Source organism: Trachemys scripta, chromosome 3 (genome assembly GCF_013100865.1).
Source record: "Trachemys scripta elegans isolate TJP31775 chromosome 3, CAS_Tse_1.0, whole genome shotgun sequence".
Lineage (NCBI taxonomy): Eukaryota > Metazoa > Chordata > Testudines > Emydidae > Trachemys > Trachemys scripta.
In genome coordinates this window covers 22,758,992-22,782,467 of record NC_048300.1, presented here as the reverse complement: position 1 = coordinate 22,782,467, position 23,476 = coordinate 22,758,992, and the positions used below count along the sequence as shown (strand labels likewise).

At 43.2% G+C, this 23,476-nt stretch overlaps 1 protein-coding gene across 1 annotated transcript in view; it reads right to left on the bottom strand.

Moving 5' to 3' along the window:
- FANCL (FA complementation group L) overlaps nucleotides 1-16,224 on the bottom strand; it is a 79,187-nt gene extending 62,963 nt beyond the window's left edge. The window contains exons 1-5 of the mRNA XM_034764287.1: nucleotides 16,021-16,224; nucleotides 13,165-13,223; nucleotides 12,228-12,288; nucleotides 10,941-10,997; nucleotides 4,215-4,312 (exon numbers count right to left, since the gene is read on the bottom strand). Of these exons, the coding sequence (XP_034620178.1) occupies nucleotides 4,215-4,312; nucleotides 10,941-10,997; nucleotides 12,228-12,288; nucleotides 13,165-13,223; nucleotides 16,021-16,209 (464 nt within the window). The 5' untranslated portion in view covers nucleotides 16,210-16,224. The remainder of the gene's footprint in view (nucleotides 1-4,214; nucleotides 4,313-10,940; nucleotides 10,998-12,227; nucleotides 12,289-13,164; nucleotides 13,224-16,020) is intronic.
- Nucleotides 16,225-23,476: the final 7,252 nt, after the last annotated feature.

Genomic DNA, 23,476 nt, shown 5'->3' with positions numbered 1-23,476 from the left:
TTCAGAAGTTTACAACTGAACATTGACTTAATACAGCTTTGAAACGTTACTATACAGAATAAAATGCAGCTTTTAACCATCTTAATTTAAATGAAACAAGCACAGAAACAGTTTCCTTACTTGGTCAAATCTTTTTTTTTAGTAGTTTATATTTAACACAGTACTGTACCACATTGGGTTGGTTATGTTTTGGTCTCTGCAATTGACTGGTCACTTTGTAACTCTGAATTTCTATTGTATAGTGTTTGAGAAGTGTAGATGAAAGGCCCTGTAGCAGCCTTAGAGACCGCCTCATAAGATGTGTGTTATTTCTTCACCCACAAAAATCACTAGTGCATTTTAGTCAGAGGAGTTGTACCTGAGGTTTTGAATGCCTCTCCTATATACACCTTTGTTCCTTTGTAGGTTCTGTAAACATCTCACATGCATTTTACTTCCTCAGTATATTTGGATTCATACAGAAAGACAATAACACCACTTCCTATCCTATGAAGAGTGTGGTGACTGTTGGGAGCTGCCTGGGTGCCCCAGGCTGGCAGTACTACCTAGTGATGAATCTCCAGGGACACTCTGCCTAGCAGCTGTAGTCCAGAGTAGCATTGCCAGTGGTGATAATCAAAGGCCACTCTGCCTATTGACTATGGTCCACAGTAGCATCATCCAATGGTGAGAGTCAAGGAGCGCTCTGCATAGCAGCTATAGTCCCAATGTGTGTGTGTGTCGAACAACCCAGGCCCACCCTACTCCACTGGGTTCCAGCACAGGACCCTGCAAAGCAGAAGACCATATAGGTGGCCTGGGGTCTGGTACCCTTACTCACGCCCCCGGGTCACTTCCTATCCCTGTTTCCTGTACCTCCGTTGGCATCATGGATCAGTCTTGGGATCCCTCCTCCTGGCTTCCTTCCTGGTTTGTCTCTAGAGCTCCTTCTCCCTGGTGACAGCGAGTCGTCATCCTCAGTTCCTATGGTTAATGGGATTCCAGTGGCTTGGCTAGGAGGCTCGGTCCCAACTGTCTGGAGTCTCAGCAGGATGCAGCTGCACCCAACTGCTCTCCTCCTTGGTCAGCCCAGACTGAGCTAAACTGCTCCCTTTTGAATGCTCCCACCACTGAAAGCATGCCCAGCAGAGGCAAGGGGGTATGGCTTCATGCATACAGAGCAGCTCCTTAACCCCTGCTTCACTGGTGTGGGGTTAATACACCCCATCACAGTGACACTGGGGGATGGAAGCCCTTTTATTTTACAGAACCACCAGATTTGTTAGAACGTGTAACTGATGTTTCACGGAGAGCATACCAAGCTCTGAAACCCCGTTGCACCAAGAAATGGGGAATAGGAAAGATACTTTCAGTGAAAAGGCAAAGAGATCTACCAAATGTGAAGCTGATAGATGGTATTAGGACTCATAGCACACAGATCAAAATCATGACCGGAATCTGCATATAGCCAGAGGACCGATAAGATTGGTGGTACTCAGGAATCTTATATAATGGTGATGAGTTTCTCATGGGTTTTTTAAAGTGCAATACGCTTGCAGTTGCTACTCATCTTTCCCAGAAATATTGGCCTTGAGCCTCATTGTCAAGACCTCTTGTAAAGACACTAGAATATCCTTTGCTTCAGCTGACTTTGCCCTGATGTGTGTCCCTTGTAATACCAAGCTCTAAACTTCAAGCAATACATAGACATCATTTGTAAACGTCCTCCAACATGGCAAGATGTTTGTCACCTTAGAATAAGTAACTGTAGTTTCTTCCTCTCAGCATCCCAGGTGATGACAAGCCAGGCAGCGCTGGATATTGATTAGGATAGGCCCCTGACTACACTATGTGGGGAGGGGTTGTATGTGAGCAGGAGTTGGAGAGGAGGTTCCAGATGCATTTAAATCAGGTTTGAGAACAAAAGACCTAAAGCTCAATGAGAAGATAATTATAATTACTGTGGCCTGTTGCTTCACAATCTTTACTCTCAGTGGCTGAGGAGTGAAAGAAATAAAGGAAGCCACTTAGCCCACTTCTGAGATAAGGATGCCACAACCTTTGCATGCGAGTGTCTCTCCCTTACGTAGTACTTCTTTTAGTTTTCCAAGCTTGAATACAGATAGGTTCATCAATAAGCTTCCACTCTGACCTATGATGCACTGAAAGGCTAAATTGGCTAGACTGCACTCCCTTAGTTCTTAATGTGTCTTCCTGAAACAGCCAAAACTGATTTTCTTTCTTAGTGTAGAACCCTGAATGTTTTTTGCCTTTTAGCAATTATATATACACCATTTTTCTGCAAAAGCATTTGCTTGAATTAACTAACCAACTTGATGGGTCATAACATGAGACAGGTTATGCTACATATCTCCTCCTTGGATGACATTGCCTTCAAGTCTTATAGGAGTTCAAATATGTTCCCATATATGGGGTACAGTATCTACACTGATGACCAGTATCTCTAGGAGATTTATTTTCATATTCTGAAATTTTGGGATGATAATGCTGTAATGATGGATTTCAGTATTTCCACCTGGAATATTGATTTCCTTATAAACTTGAGAGCCCTGGGATCTAAAGTGGTCTACATGCTATTAGATTCATAGACTTTACGGCCAGAAAGGAGCATCATGATCATCTACTCTGATCTCCTGCACACTGCAGGCCACAGACCCTCACCCACTCACTCCTGCATTAGACCCATAACCTCTGGCTGCGTACTGGAGTCCTCAAATTATGATTTAAGGACTTCAAGTTACAAAGAATCCATCATTTACTCTAGTTTAAACCTGAAACTGACCCATGCTCCGTGCTGCAGAGGAAGTTGAGAAAACCCCAGGGTTTCTGCCAATCTGACCTAGGAGGAAATTTCTTCCCAACTCCAAGTATAGCGGTCATTTAGACCCTGAGCATGTCAGCAAGATCCACCAGACACATCTGGGAAAAAATTCTCATAGTAACTCAGAGCCCTCCCCCATCTAGTGTCCCATCTCCAGCTGTTGGAGATATCTGCTACTAGCACAGATGGGCCACATGCAATTGTACGCAGTCTCATCAGACACTTCCCGCCATAAATTTACCAAGCTCAGTCTTGAAGCCAGTTAGGTTTTTAACCCCCACTGCTCCCCTTAGAAGGCTGTTCCAGGACTACTCTTCTGATGGTTAGAAACCTTTGTCTAATTTCAAGCCTAAACTTGTTGATTGCCAGTTTATATCCATCTGCTCTTGTGTCATTTCATCTTTGTTCCTATATATGCAGTAAGCAGGAACGTCTTATGGATAAGAGCCCACTCCCCCACCTGGAGAGCTTTCTTCACATAGAAAGCATACCCAGCTGTCTCCCTGTCCAGTATAGTTACATTAAAAATATGTTATAAGAAATGGTGGCTTGATTGCCAGTTGAATGAAGACCTTATAGGATACTACTTGACCAACCTCATCTCCAGAGAACTGATGTGCAATAGTTGAGCATGGAGAGACCAAATTCCCTGGTGTTGATTCCCTTCTATGAGTTCCCCTGCCATTGAGCTGCCAATGACCTGCCATGTTGTCACAGCAATATGAACATCTGCCACACAGTGCTCAGAAAGAGCTGGAATGGACCCAGACAGTTTGCAACCCCAAGCAGGCTCCCTAAATCCACACACTTCCTCTTTTACACAGTGGAGCCACAATGCCTCCCTGCACAGAAGCCCTTTATGGCTGCAAAGGAGGAGTTAGATTCAGCCCTCAGACACTGTAATGTACTTTTATGTGCTAGTTTGTTAGAACAACTGTGTGTCATCTAGGCTTTTATGAAAGGATAAACCCATTTGCTGGTGCAACAGTAGCTTTACCTACTACATGTAACTCAGATATGGTGACATCACTTATCTTTCACTATTTAATGAAAAGTGTCACAATCAAATGATATACAACTCAGGGAAAAAGCAGGAGAGAAAAGGAGAAAGAAGAAGTTGTATTAAAAATATTGTCTATGCTGACAGTTTATAGCACACATAAAAATTGATTTCTTTGTAGTAATATGTAGCATCTTACCCTTAAGGTCATTTTTTTTTAATAGTGTGATAGGCCTTTTGGTTCATATAATAGTTTCAGAAAAGCAAAAGCAGTAGACTGATGTTCTCACTACCAAACTGTTTGACCTGGACAGACTAAATTAACTGACCAAAGATACTTTGCAGCACATATTCTAAAGATAACCTCTATTAAGTAATGAAAACCAAACATACTTATTCCAACCCAATGTTTCTATATCTCTGACAAGGTATGAGTAGTATTCTGGAGGCGGGGGTTCATGCAGCTCTTGTGTATTCTTTAAAGCAGCTTCCTGTTTAAAATAATATTAAAACACACCATCATAAATGGCACACAATTTCAGTATTTTTGCATCTGTTCAGTCATACAATTTTAAAATTCATTCAAAAATATTAAGTTTAAGTAAAATTAACTGTACATTACATTTGCTTTTGTTTTAGCCTCCAGATGAAGCAGACAAAGAAGCAGTTTGGTAAAGTGCTTCAGATAATGATGATCAAAACATTTTTTTTAACAGATGTTGACACTGTAGTCTTCACATGTAAATATCAGGTGTGCTTTTTAAAAAAGTTAATAAATTTGAAGTCAGGCATCTTGACTGAAAGAACACTTCACTTAAAAAGTAAAAGGTTCTGTTAAGCACACAGCTGCTTCCTGGGCTCCAAAGCCACAAAGGCAAGTCCTTACTACTTTATGAAATCCTCCCTGTCTTCTTTACAACTTAGTACATAAGGCTTTATATAGCAACCCAACCCTATTCCATTTCCTGATGTTAATACCACGTAGTCCTTGGGGATGAAGTTGAGGAAGAGCTGCTCAAGTGCTTGTCTCCAATGTCCTAGTAAAAAGAACAGGAATACTAAGGTGCCACAAGTACTCCTGTTCCTTTTGCGGATACAGACTAACACGGCTGCTACTCTGAAAAATGTCCTAGTAAGCGATCTCCCCTGACAACGAAGTCTAGGGCCATAGAAAAATCAGGCCATATGTTCCATATTGTGTTCATTCACAGTGATACTCATTTCCTAGAAGCATGTTTAAAATAATGTTAAATTATTTTAAAGAAAAATAAAATTGGAGGTATATTTCCAATCTAAAACCACTGATTGGAGGTGTTCATTGACTCTCTTCTCAGGAAGACTGGTAGTCCCACTCACAAAGTATGAAAGTAGTCAGGGACTGAAATGAGAATCCAGGAAAGAGAGGTGAGGAGGAAAGAGGTGGGGATTAGTGCAGATGTGAAAACATAACTGAAGCCTTTATCATGAATGGGAATTGGCTATAGGACAGGCAGAAAAAGCCCAGTTCGAAGGAAGACCAAGGCAATCAAGTTTCAGAACAGATTTGTACAGAAAGCAGCACCCTTCAGGAAAGTTATGAATGCACCAGGTGAAGTTTCGGTAAAAGAAACTGTTCATCTTCTCAATTGTTTGTTGCTATATATTGTACCCAAACTCTCTTCAGTTCAGAGTGAAACAAAAAAGTTTTATTAAAGGCACCAGGCAATCCAAAGCCATATCACTAGTTAACTTTAACAGACCTCAATTAGAAAGACACAAAGAATCCACTCAAATGAAGACTACTAAATGGTGGATTGGGGGAAATGAAAGGACGAATGCCCCTACCCCTATCAAATGGAAAAACACTCCTACAAGTGTGCAATGAGTCCCAGGTTTTGTTTTTTTGGCGGAGAGATACTATGCCAATTTGGAATAGATGTCTTAGTCATATGGTGGGGATTTTCAAGCCATTAATTAGACATTCAATAATGCAATTGTGGATGAAAAGCTGTGATCAAAGACTTCAGTCAACAATGCCATATTTTCTCAGGAAAACTGCCCATTACAGTTAGGAGATTGTCTTATAACTCTTTCACTCTGGCTCTAAGTTGGTTAATAAATGCCTTCTTCAAAATACTATCAAAGACTTCCCCAAAAGCCCTACAAGTAGTGTTTATTAGCATACCCCAGTGTACTCCATAGCAACCTAAAACGAAAGTGTGCAGCAAGATTCCTGGATTTGGCAGCAGTTTGCATCTATTTCTATTTTAGATGTCTCTTTGTAACAAGAGCTAGAAACTTCAAAATTAAAACAGATAGTGGAGCACAATTTTGCAAAAAGGGGTGGAGAATCATGTAACAAACAAGGTCCTCCTTATTAGTTTCCAGACAGAACATTTACTAATAGATTATATTTAAAGTAAATATAGATTCTGTATAAAATTCATTATTAGCTAGAATAAATGAAATTTTGGCATCACGAAGAAAAATTCTGGGATACTTAATGACATATTTTCCATTAAAAATAGTAATTTTACTGATAAAATAACAGAAATACAACATCGACATCAAAGAGATTTTTCCCAAAGAAGTTTAAAATAAAACCAGTGGAAGGCTTTAAAGAGCAGTTCCACATAATAAATTCTGGTTAGTATTTCCACATATTTTGTTGCAATATTCTCAATTTAAGTTATTACTACTTTGGATGAAGGAAGAGTCTGCTGAGCCAATCTACAGAATATTCATGAAACAGATTCGTTAACATTTTGCTCTGTTTCACAGAAGAGCAGCAGCCCTTTTACAGAGTAGAAAGAAATGGGCTACAGTTGCCCTGTTGTCCAGCCAGGCAAAGACTGAAAGAGTACAATTGAGTAATACAGCAATGTGCAAAAACAGTGCTCAAACTGTCAACTGCTCTTCAGAATTTCTTTGTGAACAATTTTTCCCAGTTACCACAACACTTGTTTTCTCATACAACACACTCACAGTCCTCCCTCATCATTGCCTTGGCTAATAACTCTGCTAGGTCTTAGATAAGCAATAAATACCACTGAACACATTGCTTCAGAAATTAGAGTTACTTTACTTTGATGAAAATGGAGCAGATTCGTATAGCCAATCCTCAGATGCACCAAGACCCAAAAGTATTTTAGAATACTTGATTCAAGAGATCAAATCTTTACAAGATATCATTTAACCTCAATTTTTCAAGCATTGCTCTCTCCATCTTAATTTCATTTTAAATGAATTAATCCAGCATAAATGAAAGAACACCTAAACATGGGCTGAAAAATATTCTATTCTGCCCATTTTATATATAAATACTTCCCATATGATCAGTGTATGTTAAAACAAACTGTTATTAAATTTGTAACTATGTTTATATCAATCACAACAGCATTAAACAATCCATGACATCAGATTTTATTGTCCCTTTGTTTTCTGTTGTCTCCAGTAGTTATTTTCTCCATCAAAACTGTGTATGACACAATACATACAAAGCTTTCTAGATAAGCTAGAGGCCCGTTAGATTTCCATTTTGAATAAAAAAAATGTTTTGCTTTCAGACATAGTACAGTTTCTATTTCTTGGAGTTAATTTATCTGATCTGCTAATTCCAGTATATTAATGCCTGGTGAGGGGCAGATACTTTTATTCAGAATTGTGAAATGACTTTTGTATATTGCTCCAATTTTGGTAATATGGTCGCAGAATCTTTACTCTAGCAACTATATCTGCTTTATGTATACACTATCCAGTAAAATCTGTTTACTATTGTTTCAGAAAAGTCAGATGAACCATTTGTTTGACATTCTGCTATATTTCTTCTCAGTCTTCTTCTGACAAAGATGTATAACAACTGTCCACTTACCTTCCAGTATAGACAAAGAGTTGAGCCATTTGTCTATTGACATTTGGTTCTTTATTACCAAATTTAACAAGTTTGTAGAGTATTTGTTTTCATTCGAGAGATACAGACAACCCAATGTACACTCTGGAGTTTAATTTTGCATTTATCAAACAATTCTGATTATATGTCTGCTAAGGCCTTGTGTGCACTATAATTGTTACCTATGTTTAAGTAATATGCTTAAATACAAGAGTGTCCTGCCTATTTGACCAAATAGGTTTATAACCATGATAAGGAATTGTGTTCTAGCCATGGCAAAGAACAAAACTTTCTCTACACTAGACTTATTTCCTTAATTTCCCATCCTTGCTACCACTAGTGCAGCATCACCAGTGGAAGTACTGGTGTAAACAAGGTGCCAGCAGTCACCAGCATCTTTAAACCTCCATGTCATCTGATCAGCCACAACACTGTTGTTAAATTGCTTGAACCACATCTAAGGTAATATTTCCACTGCTGCTACCATCAATGGATTAGTAGCATTAGGCTTTGTCTACACTAAAAAGAGTTTTGCCAATGCAAGTTATGCTGACATACAGCCACCCCTGTAATTAAACCACTGTTGGATGTCCACACTATCTCCTTGTGTCGGGGGAGCGCATCCACAATAGCAGCTCTTGCACTGACAGAGAAAGCAGTGCACTGTGGGTAGCTATCCAACTGTGCAACTGACTGCCGGGTGCTTTGGGAAGGGTTTGCAATGCCTCACAGGGGCAGGTACAGGGTCTCAATCCCATCATTCCATGGGCATCCTACTACATTGCCAGCAGCTTTTCAGCTGCCATGGTAACCTGCAACCTAGCCATCTGTCAGAAAGCATGGATCCTGCACTGCTCTTTAGTATGGTGCTATGCATTATGAACACAAGGCTATAAGAGGATCCCAATGGGGCATGGGGACTATTTGGCTGGGGAATGCCTTGAAGGAGCATATTAATATTGAGCCACAGAAATGTGTGTTGCTATAGTATGCTGAACCTGGCATTGTTTGTTTGCACCGTGCTATGAACCTTGCAATGACTGCTGTGTATGCCTGAATCACTTTTTAAAGTAGCACTCGGTAATAAGACCAAACTGACATTGCTGAACACTAAAACAAGACACCCACAGAAGTGTGCTGGGAAGACAGAAGTGTGAGTGTGAGAGAGAGTCAGAGACAGAATGTGTATAGGGCAGAGGTCCCCAAAGTGTGAGGCGCGGAGGAACATTGGGAGACACGGCCAGGCCTGGGCCAGCCCCCCCGGGGGGGTAGGGAAGGGAGTGCCAGCCAGTCCCTCTCCGCTCCTAGCTCTTCACCAGCCCCGCCCCCAGCCACGGCCCTGGCTCCCGGGCCTATCCCCAGCTTCGGCCCCGGGTGTGGCCCCGCTCTCAGCCACAGCCCCACTCCCGGCCCCAGACCCGCCCCAGCTGCAGCCCCTGTACTCCTGTCCCTGTGTCCTCCTTCTCCCCGCCCCGGGAGCTGCAGCCCCACTCCTAGCTCTGGCCAGGGGGCATGGACAGGAGTAAAGACGCTGAAAAGTTTGGGGATCCCTGGTGTATGGGAAGTATGTGTGTTGGGGGGGGACTGTGCATGGTTCAGCATGCTGCCTCTAAGTTCAGACACCAGCCAGAAGCAATCAATCCTGAGGCAAAAGCTGGTGCACAGAGAGCTGGTATCCCCTGGTCTCCCCACCCCAGCTCAGCAGAGAATAGTATACTGGCAAGGGGGAGGGGACACCCTGACATCAGCCCCCACTCGCTCCCCGACTCTGCACAGCACAGCAATCTCTCTTCTCCCCACCCACCAGCAGCAGCCCGGCCTGCCTGCCTGCTGCTGTGATCCTAATGCTGGGGAGAGCGGGTTTCTGGTTAATGTTCTGATACCATGATTCCCATCCAAGTTCTCCCATCACAGCCTCCTCTCCCCACAGACCAAGGAGATCCACCCCCTCCCCTGTAGTCCAGGCAGGAGTGTGTTTGTTGCTGGAGCGGGCATGCTCAGCTGGGCAGTAGTTATGTGAGCTCTTCATGCTGAGGAATTTCAAAACTTCCTGAGGCTTTGAAAGGGGAGGGGCACATGCCTGTGTAGCTGGATGTAGGGCAGCAGAGTTCAAAACAGTGAGCAGAGCAGTCACGGTGTGATATCTCTTGGAGGCCAGTTATGGCAACCTAACAAATGCAGCGTCCACACTGACGCTTTGCTGATCTAACTTTGCCGCAAAAAGCTCTATGCCTCTCATCAAGGTGGTTTTATTTTGTCGGCAAAGTAAGAGAGTCTTGCCAGTGGGAGGCGTATTGTAGTGTGTACACCTCCACTGTTTTGTCAGCAAAAGCTGCCTTTTGCAGACAAAACTGTGTAGCATAGACAAGGCCTTAGTAGCAGCAACAATAGGAAGATTCTGGGGGGAGAAAAAATAGTGTAGCGTAGATATCTGCCAACAGACCTTTATGAAAACTGTACAATTGTGTGCATGTTTGTTTTTATGTTCCTTTTAACATTTTGATATTGCCATTGAATGAGAAATGGATCAGTGGATGTTTTGAAATGAGGTCAGCAATTTTGTTAAATCACCTTAATTAGAAATACTTTTGGTATCCCAAGACAACGCAAATTATGAATAAAACAAATACACACACACACACACACACAAAAAAAACCTCTCCCAAAGGTTGACTCTACACTGTAAAAAACCCCATAACACAGTCAGTCAGTAGACTTGTTTAAAATTTAGTTAATCATGGTTCAGTCCTACCTCAGACAGGATGGAACTATATTTTGAATTGTGTTCCCAAATCACAATACACGGAACACATTACTCCAGTATGATGGGGTTTTTTAGTTGTTTGTTTTTAAATGTAGAAAAACCCCTGTGAAGACAATATCAAGAGAATGATCCCTTTACATGGGTATGAGATGGGTATCATCCATACAAACCAAAACCTGAGGTAAACACACAATCAGGGAAGTACCTTCTATATGATGCTTAATATAACAGGGCCACTTGCTGAAGTGCTGGGTTATTACTTCTGGAACACTCTAAGTAGTCCAATGAATAAGAACTAATGCCAAATACCATAATTACTAAATAAATATCAACTAGCTGTCTATAGCCCTAAAACTGAAATATTCTAATAAGGTTCATTTTAAACTTTAAAAAGCTAACATTCATTCATAGCTTTCTAAAAAAAGGCAAGTAATGAGAAAGTGAAAATTAAGACCACTTGAACATCTCCTTGGGATATATTACTCACCAAAATAGTTTTAAGCTCCACCATAAAACTGACCAGATCAGAACAGTGTTGCAACCTCTGGGGAGAAAACGTTATCAATTAATTTCCTCCATCCAGTATGTTTTAGTAACAATTTTAATTTCATTATCCATTTTCTGATATTGTAATAAATCAAAGATAATGTAAAATGGGGGAAATGCAACAGATTTGAACTATATTTCAGTTAAAAAATAGAACAAACCAATTTCAATGTCAAAAATTTTTCTGAATAAATTAAGTACTTTTTTCATATAATGTAACTGAAACTGACAGCCAATGAGAACAAGTAGTCTTCGGGCTTGTCTACACTGGCAATTAACAGTGCTGCAACTTTTTCGTTCAGGGGTGTGTTTTTTCACACCCCTGAGTGCAGCAAGTTGCAGTGCTGTAAAGTGCCAGTGTAAACAGTGCCCTCCCAGCGCTGGGAGCCGCCTTGATCGACAAAAGTTTCATTGTCAAAAGCGCTGTTGTGGACAACCCTATGTCAGTGGGAGAGCGTCTCCCACCAACATAGCTAGTGCTTCTTGTCGAAGTTGGTTTAATTATGCCGGCAGGAGAGCTCTCTCCAGTGGGCACAGAGCAGCTACACGGGAGACCTTACAGCGGTGCATTTGTAGCAGTACAGCTATACCACTGTAAGGTCCGTAGTTTAGACACAGCCGTAGACTAGCTTTTTTTTTTTTTTTTTTTTTTTTTTTAAACCATGACTGACTGGGTAATACCATCTTGGAAATGGAAGTAGCCATCACAATTCTGTAGCCAGGATGGCCCCACAGAGTTTCTGTGGACTGCCCACTATTCTTCCAGATAGGGCCAATAAGGGTAAGTTCAGACTACACAAGCAACTATATAACCCTCCTATTATGACAGTTCTTTTAAACTCTCTTTTATATTTAAGTACTATTAGTAATAAAGAGCATAAGAAAAAACAAGAGGAAAAAGACAACAGCATAATTGTTCTCAGTTGTGGGCTTCTTAAAAATAGTTTCCCATAAGATGTCAGCTGCTTTAATATAAAGCATTGGTACATCTTAATAGTCTTCAAAGACTGAAGTTTGCAGGAAAATGAAAAAGTTATTTACAAGACTTCACTTATCTTTCTTCGGGGTAAGTTATAATTCCCTAAGCACTGCAAAACAATACATCTTTACTGTACAGTTAATGGATTTTTTTCTTAAATACTTTTAGAATGGTGTGGATGAGTAAAAGCTTTTCAGATTTAATATTCATATTTTTCAAGCTCACAATGGTTTTATAAGAATAATATACCTGTTTCACAATCTGGTGATACCCATGCAATACCTTCTTTAGACGCCAGCTACAGTGTATCCTAGAAATACAGTTTTCATAATTTTAACTTGATTCAAGTGATCTTTAAACAAGGAAACAACATATGAAACAAAAGTCCATCTTACTATTTACAAAGTTCTCTCTCACCCACCTCCCAGAAAAAGAAGAAAAAAATATATTTTCCAACTTTGAATTTTTTATACTAAGATGAGTTACTTATATTTTTAAATGTCACTTTCTCTAGCCAAAATTAATAAGTAGATATTTACCTATAAGCCAGTCTCTATTCTAGGTTGAAAACAACAACATAATTCTTACAAGTTAATATGGCTTCGTAACAGATACTAGAATTAAAAAAAAAAAATCCTGAAAATTTCAGAGTTAACTGCCACACATTTTAGTGGGGATATTGAAGATGACGACAAAAGTATATATATAAGAAATAAGCATTAATAGCTTACAAGAGCTAATTAGTTATTGCATTGTAAACTCATGAAAGTTAAATTATTTTCTTATTTTACTAATCTTCAGAGAAGAATATTAACTGCAATATTGATCAAAGCAACATGGTCGAAAAAACTTTCCATCTTACACCGTATGCTCTTTCGGTCTATTACTTGGATATATTTGTATAACTCCTAGGACAAAGGGCATGCAACCTATTTGGATTCCCGGACACTACAATATGAATATTAAATCGCCACCATTCTTAAACACACTTTTTTTCAGGTACTTACAACTCAATGAAAACAGTATTATTTGGATAGAATTTTCACATATTTATCAGACAATGAGCAAAAGAAGCCTGAGGCCAGCTACTCTGTGACACTAGTATTCATATATGTACACAAACTCATACATCCCCACTGTAAGTCAGAACAAATGTAAGTGTATTTATTATGAAATATTACCTCACCTTGCATTTTTAAGCTGAAAATCTGATGGTAACAGTATCCTTATATGGAAGTCTCTATCCTAGAAAATAAGTGTTTAGTTAAAATGCAAGTTTGCAGATGTATCAAATAGAGAAAATACAGAAACAACTCATAAAGGGAAGCTGCTATGAGAAAAATGGAGGAATAAACTTATCTTATGCGGATTTTTTTTCTGCATCAGAGACTGCATTATTCCAAACATTGTTTCTTTAATCATACAGTACAGTACAGTATGTTATCTTTCAGATGAACAAAATTGATAGAGGAAGAAAATCTTTAGGTAAGAGATCTCTGAAACTTTCTCAGTTCACCCTCCTAGTGAAATAGTGTTTCCTAATATCCAACCTAGACCTCCCCCGCTGCAACTTGAGACCATTGCATCTTGTTCTGTCATCTACCACTACTGAGAACAGCCGAGCTCCACCCTCTTTGGAAACCCCCTTCAGGTAGCTGAAAGCCGCTATCAAATCCCCCCTCACTCTTCTCTTCTGCAGAGTAAACAAGCCCAGTTCCCTCAGCCTCTCCTCGTAAGTCATGTGCTTCAGCCCCCTCATTTTCATTGCCCTCCGCTGGACTCTCTCCAATGTGTCCACATCCCTTCTGTAGTGGGGGGACCAAAACTAGACGCAATACTCCAGGGCACACTGCTGACTCATATCCAGATTCTCGTCCACTGTAATCCCCAGGTCCTTTTCTGCAGAACTGCTGCTTAGCCAGTCGGTCCCCAGCCTGTAGCGGTGCATGGGATTCTTCCTTCCTAAGTGCAGGACTCTGCATTTATCCTTGTTGAACCTCATAAGATTTCTGTTGGCCCAATCCTCCAATTTGTCTAGATCACTCTGGACCCTATCCCTACCCTGCAGCGTATCTACCTCTCCCCCACAGCTTAGTGTCATCTGCCAACTTGCTGAGGGTGCAATAAAGGTGTTGAACAAAACAGGTACACTAAGAGAAATGCAAGCTCTTACAAAATTCTTACAGGACACCTTATTTTTGTTTTTAAAAGCAACCTACAACTCTTAAGTTAATTCTACAATTAGTTACACACCAAAGACTCCAAACAGTACAAAATGAAAGGCATCTAGCATGCAAGCTATTTTAAAATTTTAGCTTTTATTTTTGTTTTAGGTCCCCCACAGTTATGAACTAATAGCTGCTGCACTCTGAGATATCCCAGCTAACACACAGCTTCACGGGAAAATGGAACCAGTTTGTAGGGAATCATTTTTGTGTCCACAAGAATGTGTGTGTGTGTGTGTGTGTGTGTGTGTGTAAATACACAGTTTTGCAAACTGTAGAAGCTCATCCTATAAAGACTTACATTGTCAGGTTTAGTTTTATGCATGTAAGTAGTCCTAGTGAGGTTAAACACAGTAACACGGTCTTTGAAATATCAGGCTTTATTTTACCTTAAACATAAAAAAAATCTACTTTATAAACAATAATATGCATTTGAAAGAAAGCAACTACCTAGAAAACTTGCATAGTAATGACATTGCTGAAGATCTGGAACAAAGCCAAGATTAAAACAAAACAAAAAACCCACATACTTCCATGCTGAATGTCTCCTTTCCCCTTGCTACTGTAGAATTCATTGCAAAACCCTAATGTAAGCTCATGTTTTATAAAAGGATAATTACAGGCCATCCTAAAATCTTAATTTGTCATTAAGACTTAAGTCCGATCTACAAATTCACACTGGTTTGAATCAAGGGTTGCATCAGACCAGGGGACAGGGAAGGGCGGGGGTTGGATGGGTCGGGAGTTCGTGGGGGTGGGGCTTTCAGAGAGGCAGGGATGCAGAGGGGGGTGGGACAGACAGGGAGCGTTGGATGGGTCAAGTGTTCCGGGGGTCCTGTCAGGGGATGGGGAGTGGTTGGATAGGGCGTGGGAGTCCCGGAGGTCTGTCTGGGGGAGGGCGTGTGGATATGGGGCGGAGGTGTGGAGAGGGGTCGAGGCAGGCAGGGAGCAGAGGAAGTTGGATGGGTTGGGAGTTCTAGGGGTCCTGTCAGGGAGCAGTTGGCAGGGGAGTCCTGGGGGTCTGTCTGGGGTGGGGGGGGTGAATATGGGGTGCAGGTGTGGATCAGGGTCAGGGTACTCAGGGGACAGGTAGGGTCCTAGAGGGGCAGTTAGGGTGGGGGGTTCTCAGGAGGGGGCAGTCAGGGGTCAAGGAGCAAGAGGGGTTGGGGGTTCTGAGGGGGCAGTCAGGGAATGGGAAATGGGAGGGAGTGGATGGCAGCAGGGCAGGGGCGGGGCTAGAGCAGGGCTCCTCCCCCCAGTGTCCTCTTTTTTGATTGTGGAAATATGGTAACCCTAACTTAAATGTCCTTTTTTCCCCCAAGAAAAAAGCAAAGGTAATTCTGACCTTTTCAAAGGTCAAATAACTATGATACACTGTTTCATTAAAGTACAGAAAGGTAGCAAGAAGTAACTAACTTTAAAAGGGACATGGTCAATTTGGAAGTCACATTTCTGGCTAAAGATTTCACATATTAAAGAAATATAAACACCTACTTAGGCTATTCAGATAGAAAAGATATTGGGGGTAGCAAGGAGAGGAGGTGGGAGGAAGGGAAGGGACATGAGCTCCTTTTCTTTGTGCAGTTACAGTATGTTGTATGTACTCAGTATCACATGTCAGTGTTTACTCATGTCAAGTAAGAGACCTGCAGAGGAAGCAAAAGTGACCAGATTTTGTAATGATGTCTACTGCAGGGCACGGACCCCCGCGCCGACACTGACCCCGCCCCGCTCACTGGGGGAGGGGGAGACTCCCTCACAAGCCTCCCCCGTCTCGCTAGGGGGACGACACGCCCTTAGGGCGGTGCTGCCGGTACCTGCACGGTGACAAACCCCTCGTAGACGGTCCCCTCGCGGTTCTGAGGCAGGAGTAGCGGGCAGTGGCGCAGCAGCGCCCCGGAGCCAGCCATCTCCCGCCGCGCGCGCGGGCTGACGGCGCAGTTCTCCTGATCGAATCGAATCCCACGCGCCACACCAAAACCCGCCTCTTCACGGGTTACGCGCATGCGCCCAGTTTCTGCCGCGGGGAGCCGGCGGGCTCTGGCTGGGCAAAGTGGCGCGTACGGCGCTTGAGGGCAGTAGGGGCGGTGGGGGGGCGTGGCTGTGTTCGGGGGCGGGTTATAGGTTTGCGCGAGGCCGCTGCTGCCCGGGCTCGCGCTGTAGGGCTGAGCTGAGACCTGATGCAAGGCAGTGTGTTGGGCTTTAAGGCGGACCCTCGCCCCGCGGGTGAGACCCAGGCAAGGCGTTCAGAGCTTTCTCCTGTGCGTGCCCCTGCGCTCCCTGCTGCGGAGCCAATGCCCTCAGGTCTCTCCATGGGCCTTCGGCGCGCCTCAGCTGCAGTGGGCTCCGGTGAGCTGATCAGAGCTGGGAAAGGTGAGAGGGAGAGCCCGGCCCAGGCAGTGCAACTCAGCCATTGTCCAGTTCAGTCAGCGATTCAGCAGCAGTGCATGGCCGGGGGCGCACGCTGACTGCACTGCAGAGCCAGGGCTTTCCCCCCTCAGCAGAGCGTAGCAAACTAGCAATGCATTCCCGTCTCCCCCCGGTAGTCGAGCTCTGCTGGCTGGGCTAGACAGGCTCTTGCTAAGCCCTCGCTACCTCTTTGGTACCAGTAGCACGCAGGGGTAACTAGAAAGGAGCCAGTAGGTGCACTTGGGAGAGTAGAAATGCAGTTGTTCCTGGCGCCTGCGTAGGGCACCAAAGATAGGGATAGGATAGCTCCTTAAGTTTTTTGATTTGTTATATTACAGTAGCTCCTTGAGGCTCGATTGTGCTAGGCACTGTACCAACGAAGAGGAAGTCCTTGTCTCCAAGAAATTACAATCTAAATGGACAAAACAATCAAAGAGCAAGTGTGTGCGGGTGGGGGGGGGGAGGGGAGTAGTAGTATTCCCATTTTTCTGATGGAGAACTGAGGCACAGTTTTAGGATTAGGACAGAGATTAAGTGATTTTTTTCAAGGTCACTCAGGAGGGCTATTGCAAAGCCAGGAATTGAACCTAGATCTCTTCACTCACAGTCTAGTGCTTTAACAACAAAACCAGCCTTTCCTCCTGCACAACAAATATGGGGACACCTGCACTCTGGCCAATGCACAGAGCTAATCTACTAGTGTCATGGTTCTGGTGTTTTGTTCCCATTCTGCCACTAACTCACTGAGGAAATATTGAAGCAGAGCCCCAGCAGGATATTAGGTGAATTTCAAATGAGAGGTAATACCTATGTCTTAAGACTTGTTGTAAGATCCTATGGTAGCTTCTACAAGAATTGGTGGTCACAACAGTCTATGATTTCATATATTCTTGGTGCTGGTTAATGTGTTTTGACATGTAAATAGGTAAGTCATTGGAGCTCACCAGACCTTCAGTTTATCGGTGATACTGAGTATGATAGTAGTAGCAGTTGAGTTCTCTACAGATGGTGCTTGTTTGCTTTAGACTATTCAGTTTCCTTGCCTCTGAGCACGGGTTCCCAAACGTGGTTCACGGCTTGTTCAGGGTAAGCCCCTCACGGACCGCAAGACTCTTTATTTACCGGAGCGTCTGCAGGTACGGCCGCTCGCAGTTCCCAGTGGCCAGGAATGGCGAACCACGGCCACTGGGAGCGTCTCACAGCCCACCAGGGGCTTACCCTGAACAAGCCACGAACCAAGTTTGGGAACCCCTGCCTCAGATGATCCTTGAAAATGTGAGATTTTTACCAACCATTTCAAGCAACATTTTTGCCATCTGATCCCCACAGATTGATGTAATATTGTCTTTAATTTACCTTTGTGACAGATGCTTTCTATTTGCATCTGTTTATGAGCATCTCATTATGCAACATTTCACCTCAAACAGTTAATCTGATGCTTCGCAGTAAATTGCATCCTTAATTAATAAATAAAATGTGCTTTGGATCAAAACATTTATTCTCTTGAACTATTTTCTCTCAAAGTGTACCTTACACCAATAATTACCTTATTTAATTACTTGGTTCCTGTGTACCTTATCAGAGTTGGCATTAGCCTTAATAGCATCTCATGCAAAACTAAAGAAGCACCATCCTTCCTTTTGGCCATGTTCTTTTAGTCTCCAGTATTACAGCAGATGTTAATTCATGTGTCTCTAATCCTGTATAGTTACTGTGTAAAACTCATAAATAAAAACAGTACTCTAACAGTAAGAAACTTTAAATGAATAGCTTTCTAAGGGTATGTCTACACTATGGGATTAATCTGAATTTACAGAATTTGAATTTTGGAAACAGATTCTATAAAGTCGAATGTTTGCGGCCACACTAAGCACACTAATTCGGTGGTGTGCGTCCATGTACCGGGCTGGCGTCAATTTCCGGAGCATTGCACTGTGGGTAGTTATCCCATAGCTATCCCATAGTTCCCGCAGTCTCCCCCACCCATTGGAATTCTGGGTTGAGATCCCAGTGCCTGATGGGGACAAAAAAACATTGTCGCAGGTGGTTCTGGGTACAGCCTCACCCCTCCCTCCATAAAAGCAATAGCAGACAACTGTTTCGCACCTTTTTTCCTGGGTGAACACTGCAGACTCCATACCACGGCAAGCATGGAGCCCGTTCAGCTCAAGACAGCAGTCATGAACATTGTAAACACCTCGCGCATTCTCATGCAGTTTATGCTGAACCAGGACCAGAAAAACGAGGCGAGGAAGAGGCGGCGATGGCAGCGCAGCGACAAGAGTGATGAGGACATGGACACGGACACAGAATTCTCTTAAACCGCGGGCCCTGGTGCTTTGGAGATCATAAGAAAGGCCGTACCGGGTCAGACCAAAGGTCCATCTAGCCCAGTATCCTGTCTATCGACAGTGGCCAATGCCAGGTGCCCCAGAGGGAGTGAACCTAACAGGCAATGATCAAGTGATCTCTCTCCTGCCATCTATCTCCATCCTCTGACAGAGGCTAGGGACACCATTCCTTACCCGTCCTGGCTAATAGCCATTAATGGACTTAACCACCATGAATTTATCCAGTTCTCTTTTAAACTCTGTTATAGTCCTAGCCTTCACAACCTCCTCAGGTAAGGAGTTCCACAAGTTGACTGTGCGCTGCGTGAAGAAGAATTTCCTTTTATTTGTTTTAAACCTGCTGCCTATTAATTTCATTTGGTGACCCCTAGTTCTTGTATTATGGGAATAAGTAAATAACTTTTTCTTATCCACTTTCTCCACATCACTCATGATTTTATATACCTCTGTCATATCCCCCCTTAGTCTCCTCTTTTCCAAGCTGAAGAGTCCTAGCCTCTTTAATCTCTCCTTATATGGGACCCATTCCAAACCCTTAATCATTTTAGTTGCCCTTTTCTGAACCTTTTCTAGTGCCAGTATATCTTTTTTGAGATGAGGAGACCACATCTGTACGCAGTATTCGAGATGAGGGCGTACCATCGAATTTATATAAGGGCAATAATATATTCTCAATCTTCTTCTCTATCCCCTTTTTAATGATTCCTAACATCCTGTTTGCTTTTTTGACCGCCTCTGCACACTGCGTGGACATTATCAGAGAACTATCCACGATGATTCCAAGACCTTTTTCCTGACTTGTTGTAGCTAAATTAGCCCCCATCGTATTGTATGTATAGTTGGGGTTATTTTTTCCAATGTGCATTACTTTACATTTATCCACATTAAATTTCATTTGCCGTTTTGTTGCCCAATCACTTAGTTTTGTGAGATCTTTTTGAAGTTCTTCACAGTCTGCTTTGGTCTTAACTATCTTGAGCAGTTTAGTATCATCTGCAAACTTTGCCACCTCACTGTTTACCCCTTTCTCCAGATCATTTATGAATAAGTTGAATAGGACCGGTCCGAAGACTGACCCTTGAGGAACACCACTAGTTACCCCTCTCCATTCTGAGAATTTACCATTAATTCCTACCCTTTGTTCCCTGTCTTTTAACCAGTTCTCAGTCCATGAAAGGACCTTCCCTTTTATCCCATGGCAGCTTAATTTACATAAGAGCCTTTGGTGAGGGCTTGTCAAAGGCTTTCTGGAAATCTACGTACACTATGTCCACTGGATCCCCCTTGTCCACATGTTTGTTGACCCCTTCAAAGAATTCTAATAGATTAGTAAGAAACGATTTCCCTTTACAGAAACCATGTTGACTATTGCTCAACAGTTTGTTTTTCTATGTGTCGGACAATTTTATTCTTAACTATTGTTTCGACTAATTTGCCCGGTACAGACGTTAGACTTACTGGTCTGTAATTGCCGGGATCACCTCTAGAGCCCTTTTTAAATATTGGCGTTACATTAGCTAACTTCCAGTCATTGGGTACAGAAGCCGATTTAAAGGACAGGTTACAAACCTTAGTTAACAGTTCCGCAACTTCACATTTGAGTTCTTTCAGAACTTTTGGGTGAATCCCATCTGGTCCCGGTGACTTGTTAATGTTAAGTTTATCAATTAATTCCAAAACCTCCTCTCATGACACTTCAATCCGTGACAGTTCCTCAGATTCAGGGCCAGCTCCAGCATTTCTGCCGCCCCAAGCAAAAAAAAAAAAAAGCCGCGATTGGCAGCAGTTCGGCGGCAGGTCCTTTGCTCCTAGAGGGAGTGAGGGACCTGCCGCCCCTGAATTGCTGCAAGTGCCACCCCTCTCCCTTGGCCGCCCCAAGCACCTGCTTGTTAAACTGGTGCCTGGAGCCAGCCCTGCTCAGATTTGTCACCTACAAAAGCCAGCTCAGGTTTGGGAATCTCCCTAACATCCTAAGCCGTGAAGACTGAAGCAAAGAATCCATTTAGTTTCTCCGCAATGACTTTATCGTCTTTAGGCACTCCTTTTGTATCTCTATCATCAAGGGGCCCCACTGGTTGTTTAGCAGGCTTCCTGCTTCTGATGTATTTAAAAAACATTTTGTTATTACCTGTGGAGTTTTTGGCTAGCCATTCTTCAAACTCCTCTTTGGCTTTTCTTATTTCATTCTTGCACTTAATTTGGCAGCGTTTATGCTCCTTTCTATTTGCCTCACTAGGATTTGACTTCCGCTTTTTAAAGGAAGTCTTTTTATCTCTCACTGCTTCTTTTATATGGTTGTTAAGCCACGGTGGCTCTTTTTTAGTTCTTTTACTGTGTTTCTTAATTTGGGGTATACATTGAAGTTGAGCCTCTATTATGGTGTCTTTAAAAAGCGCCCATGCAGCTTGCAGGGATTTCACTTTAGTCACTGTACCTTTTAACGTCTGTTTAACTAACCCCCTCATTTTTGCATAGTTCCCTCTTTTGAAATTAAATGCCACAGTGTTGGGCTGTTGAGATGTTCTTCCCACCACAGGGATGTTGAATGCTATTGTATTATGGTCACTATTTCCAAGCGGTCCTGCTATACTTATCTCTTGGACCAGCTCCTGCGCTCCACTCAGGACTAAACCTAGAGTTGCCTCTCCCCTTGTGGGTTCCCGTACCAGCTGCTCCATGAAGCAGTCATTTAAAGTATCGAGAAATTTTATCTCTGCATTTCGTCCTGAAGTGAAATGTTCCCAGTCAATATGGGGATAATTGAAACCCCCCGCTATTATTGAGTTCTTAATTTTGATAGATCATATTGTTAATGGGGCAGGTTCTATCCGTGGAACGCCGATTTTGGGCCCAGGAAACAAGCACAGACTGGTGGGACCACATAGTGTTGCAGGTGTGGGACGATTCCCAGTGGCTGTGAAACTTTCGCATGTGTAATGGCTCTTTCATGGAACTTTGTGACTTGCTGTCCCCTGCCCTGAAGCGCCAGAATACCAAGATGAGAGCAGCCCTCACAGTTGAGAAGCGAGTGGCGATAGCCCTGTGGAAGCTTGCGCCAGACAGCTACCGGTCGGTCGGGAATCAATTTGGAGTGGGCAAATCTACTGTGGGGGCTGCTGTGATGCAAGTAGCCAAAGCTATCACTGAGCTGCTGCTACGAAAGGTAGTGACTCTGGGAAATGTGCAGGTCATAGTGGATGGCTTTGCTGCAATGGGATTCTCTAACTGTGGTGGGGCGATAGATGGAACCCATATTCCTATCTTGGCACCGGAGCACCAGGGTACCCAGTACATAAACCGCAAGGGGTACTTTTCAGTGGTGCTGCAAGCACTTGCGGATCACAAGGGACGTTTCACCAACATCAACGTGGGCTGGCCGGGAAGGATTCATGATGCTCGCGTCTTCAGGAACACTACTCTGTTTAAACGGCTGCAGCAAGGGACTTACTTCCCGGACCAGAAAATAACCATTGGGGATGTTGAAATGCCTATAGTTATCCTTGGGGACCCAGCCTACCCCTTAATGCCATGGCTCATGAAGCCATACACAGGCAGCCTGGACAGGAGTCAGGAGCTCTTCAACTACAGGCTGAGCAAGTACAGAATGGTGGTAGAATGTGCATTTAGCCATTTAAAAGGTCGCTGGCGATCGTTACTGACTCCAGTATCCCCATTGTTATTGCTGCTTGCTGTGTGCTCCACAATCTCTGTGAAAGTAAGGGGGAGACCTTTATGGCAGGGTGGGAGGCTGAGGCAAATCGCCTGGCTGCTGATTACGCGCAGCCAGACCCCAGGGCGATTAGAAGAGCACACCAGGAAGCGCTGCGCATCAGAGAAGCTTTGAAAACCAGTTTCATGACTGGCCAGGCTACAGTGTGAAATTTCTGTTTGTTTCTCCTTGATGAAAACCCGCCCCCTTTATTGATTCATTCTGTGTAAGGAACCCACCCTCCCCCTTCGATCACAGCTTGCTTTCAAAGGAAATAAAGTCACTGTAGTTTAAAAATCATGTATTCTTTATTAATTGATTATAAAAAGAGGGAGAGAACTGTGAAGGTAGCCTGGGTGGGGTTTGGGAGGAGGATTGGAGGGAAGGAAAAGGCCACTAAAAAAAGGTTAAAATAATGACAGCCCTTTGCTTGGGCTATCCACTGGGGTGGAATGGGAGGGTGCACGGAGCCTCCCCTCTCCCCCGCGTTCTTACACGTCTGGGTGAGGAGACTATGGAACATGGTGAGGGGGGAGGCTAGTTATACAGGGGCTGCAGCGGCAGTCTGATCCTGCTGCCGTTCCTGAAGCTCCACCAGATGCCGGAGCATGTCTGTTTGCTCACGCAGCAGACCCAGCGTTGCATCCTGCCTCCGCTGATCTTCCTGCTGCCACCTCTCAGCTCGAGCGTCTCTCCTATCCTCACGTTGGTCCCTCCTGTTCTCACGTTCACTGGCATCTTTCCTATACTTTGAAACCGTGTCCTTCCACTCATTCAGATGAGCTCTTTCATTGCGAGTGGATT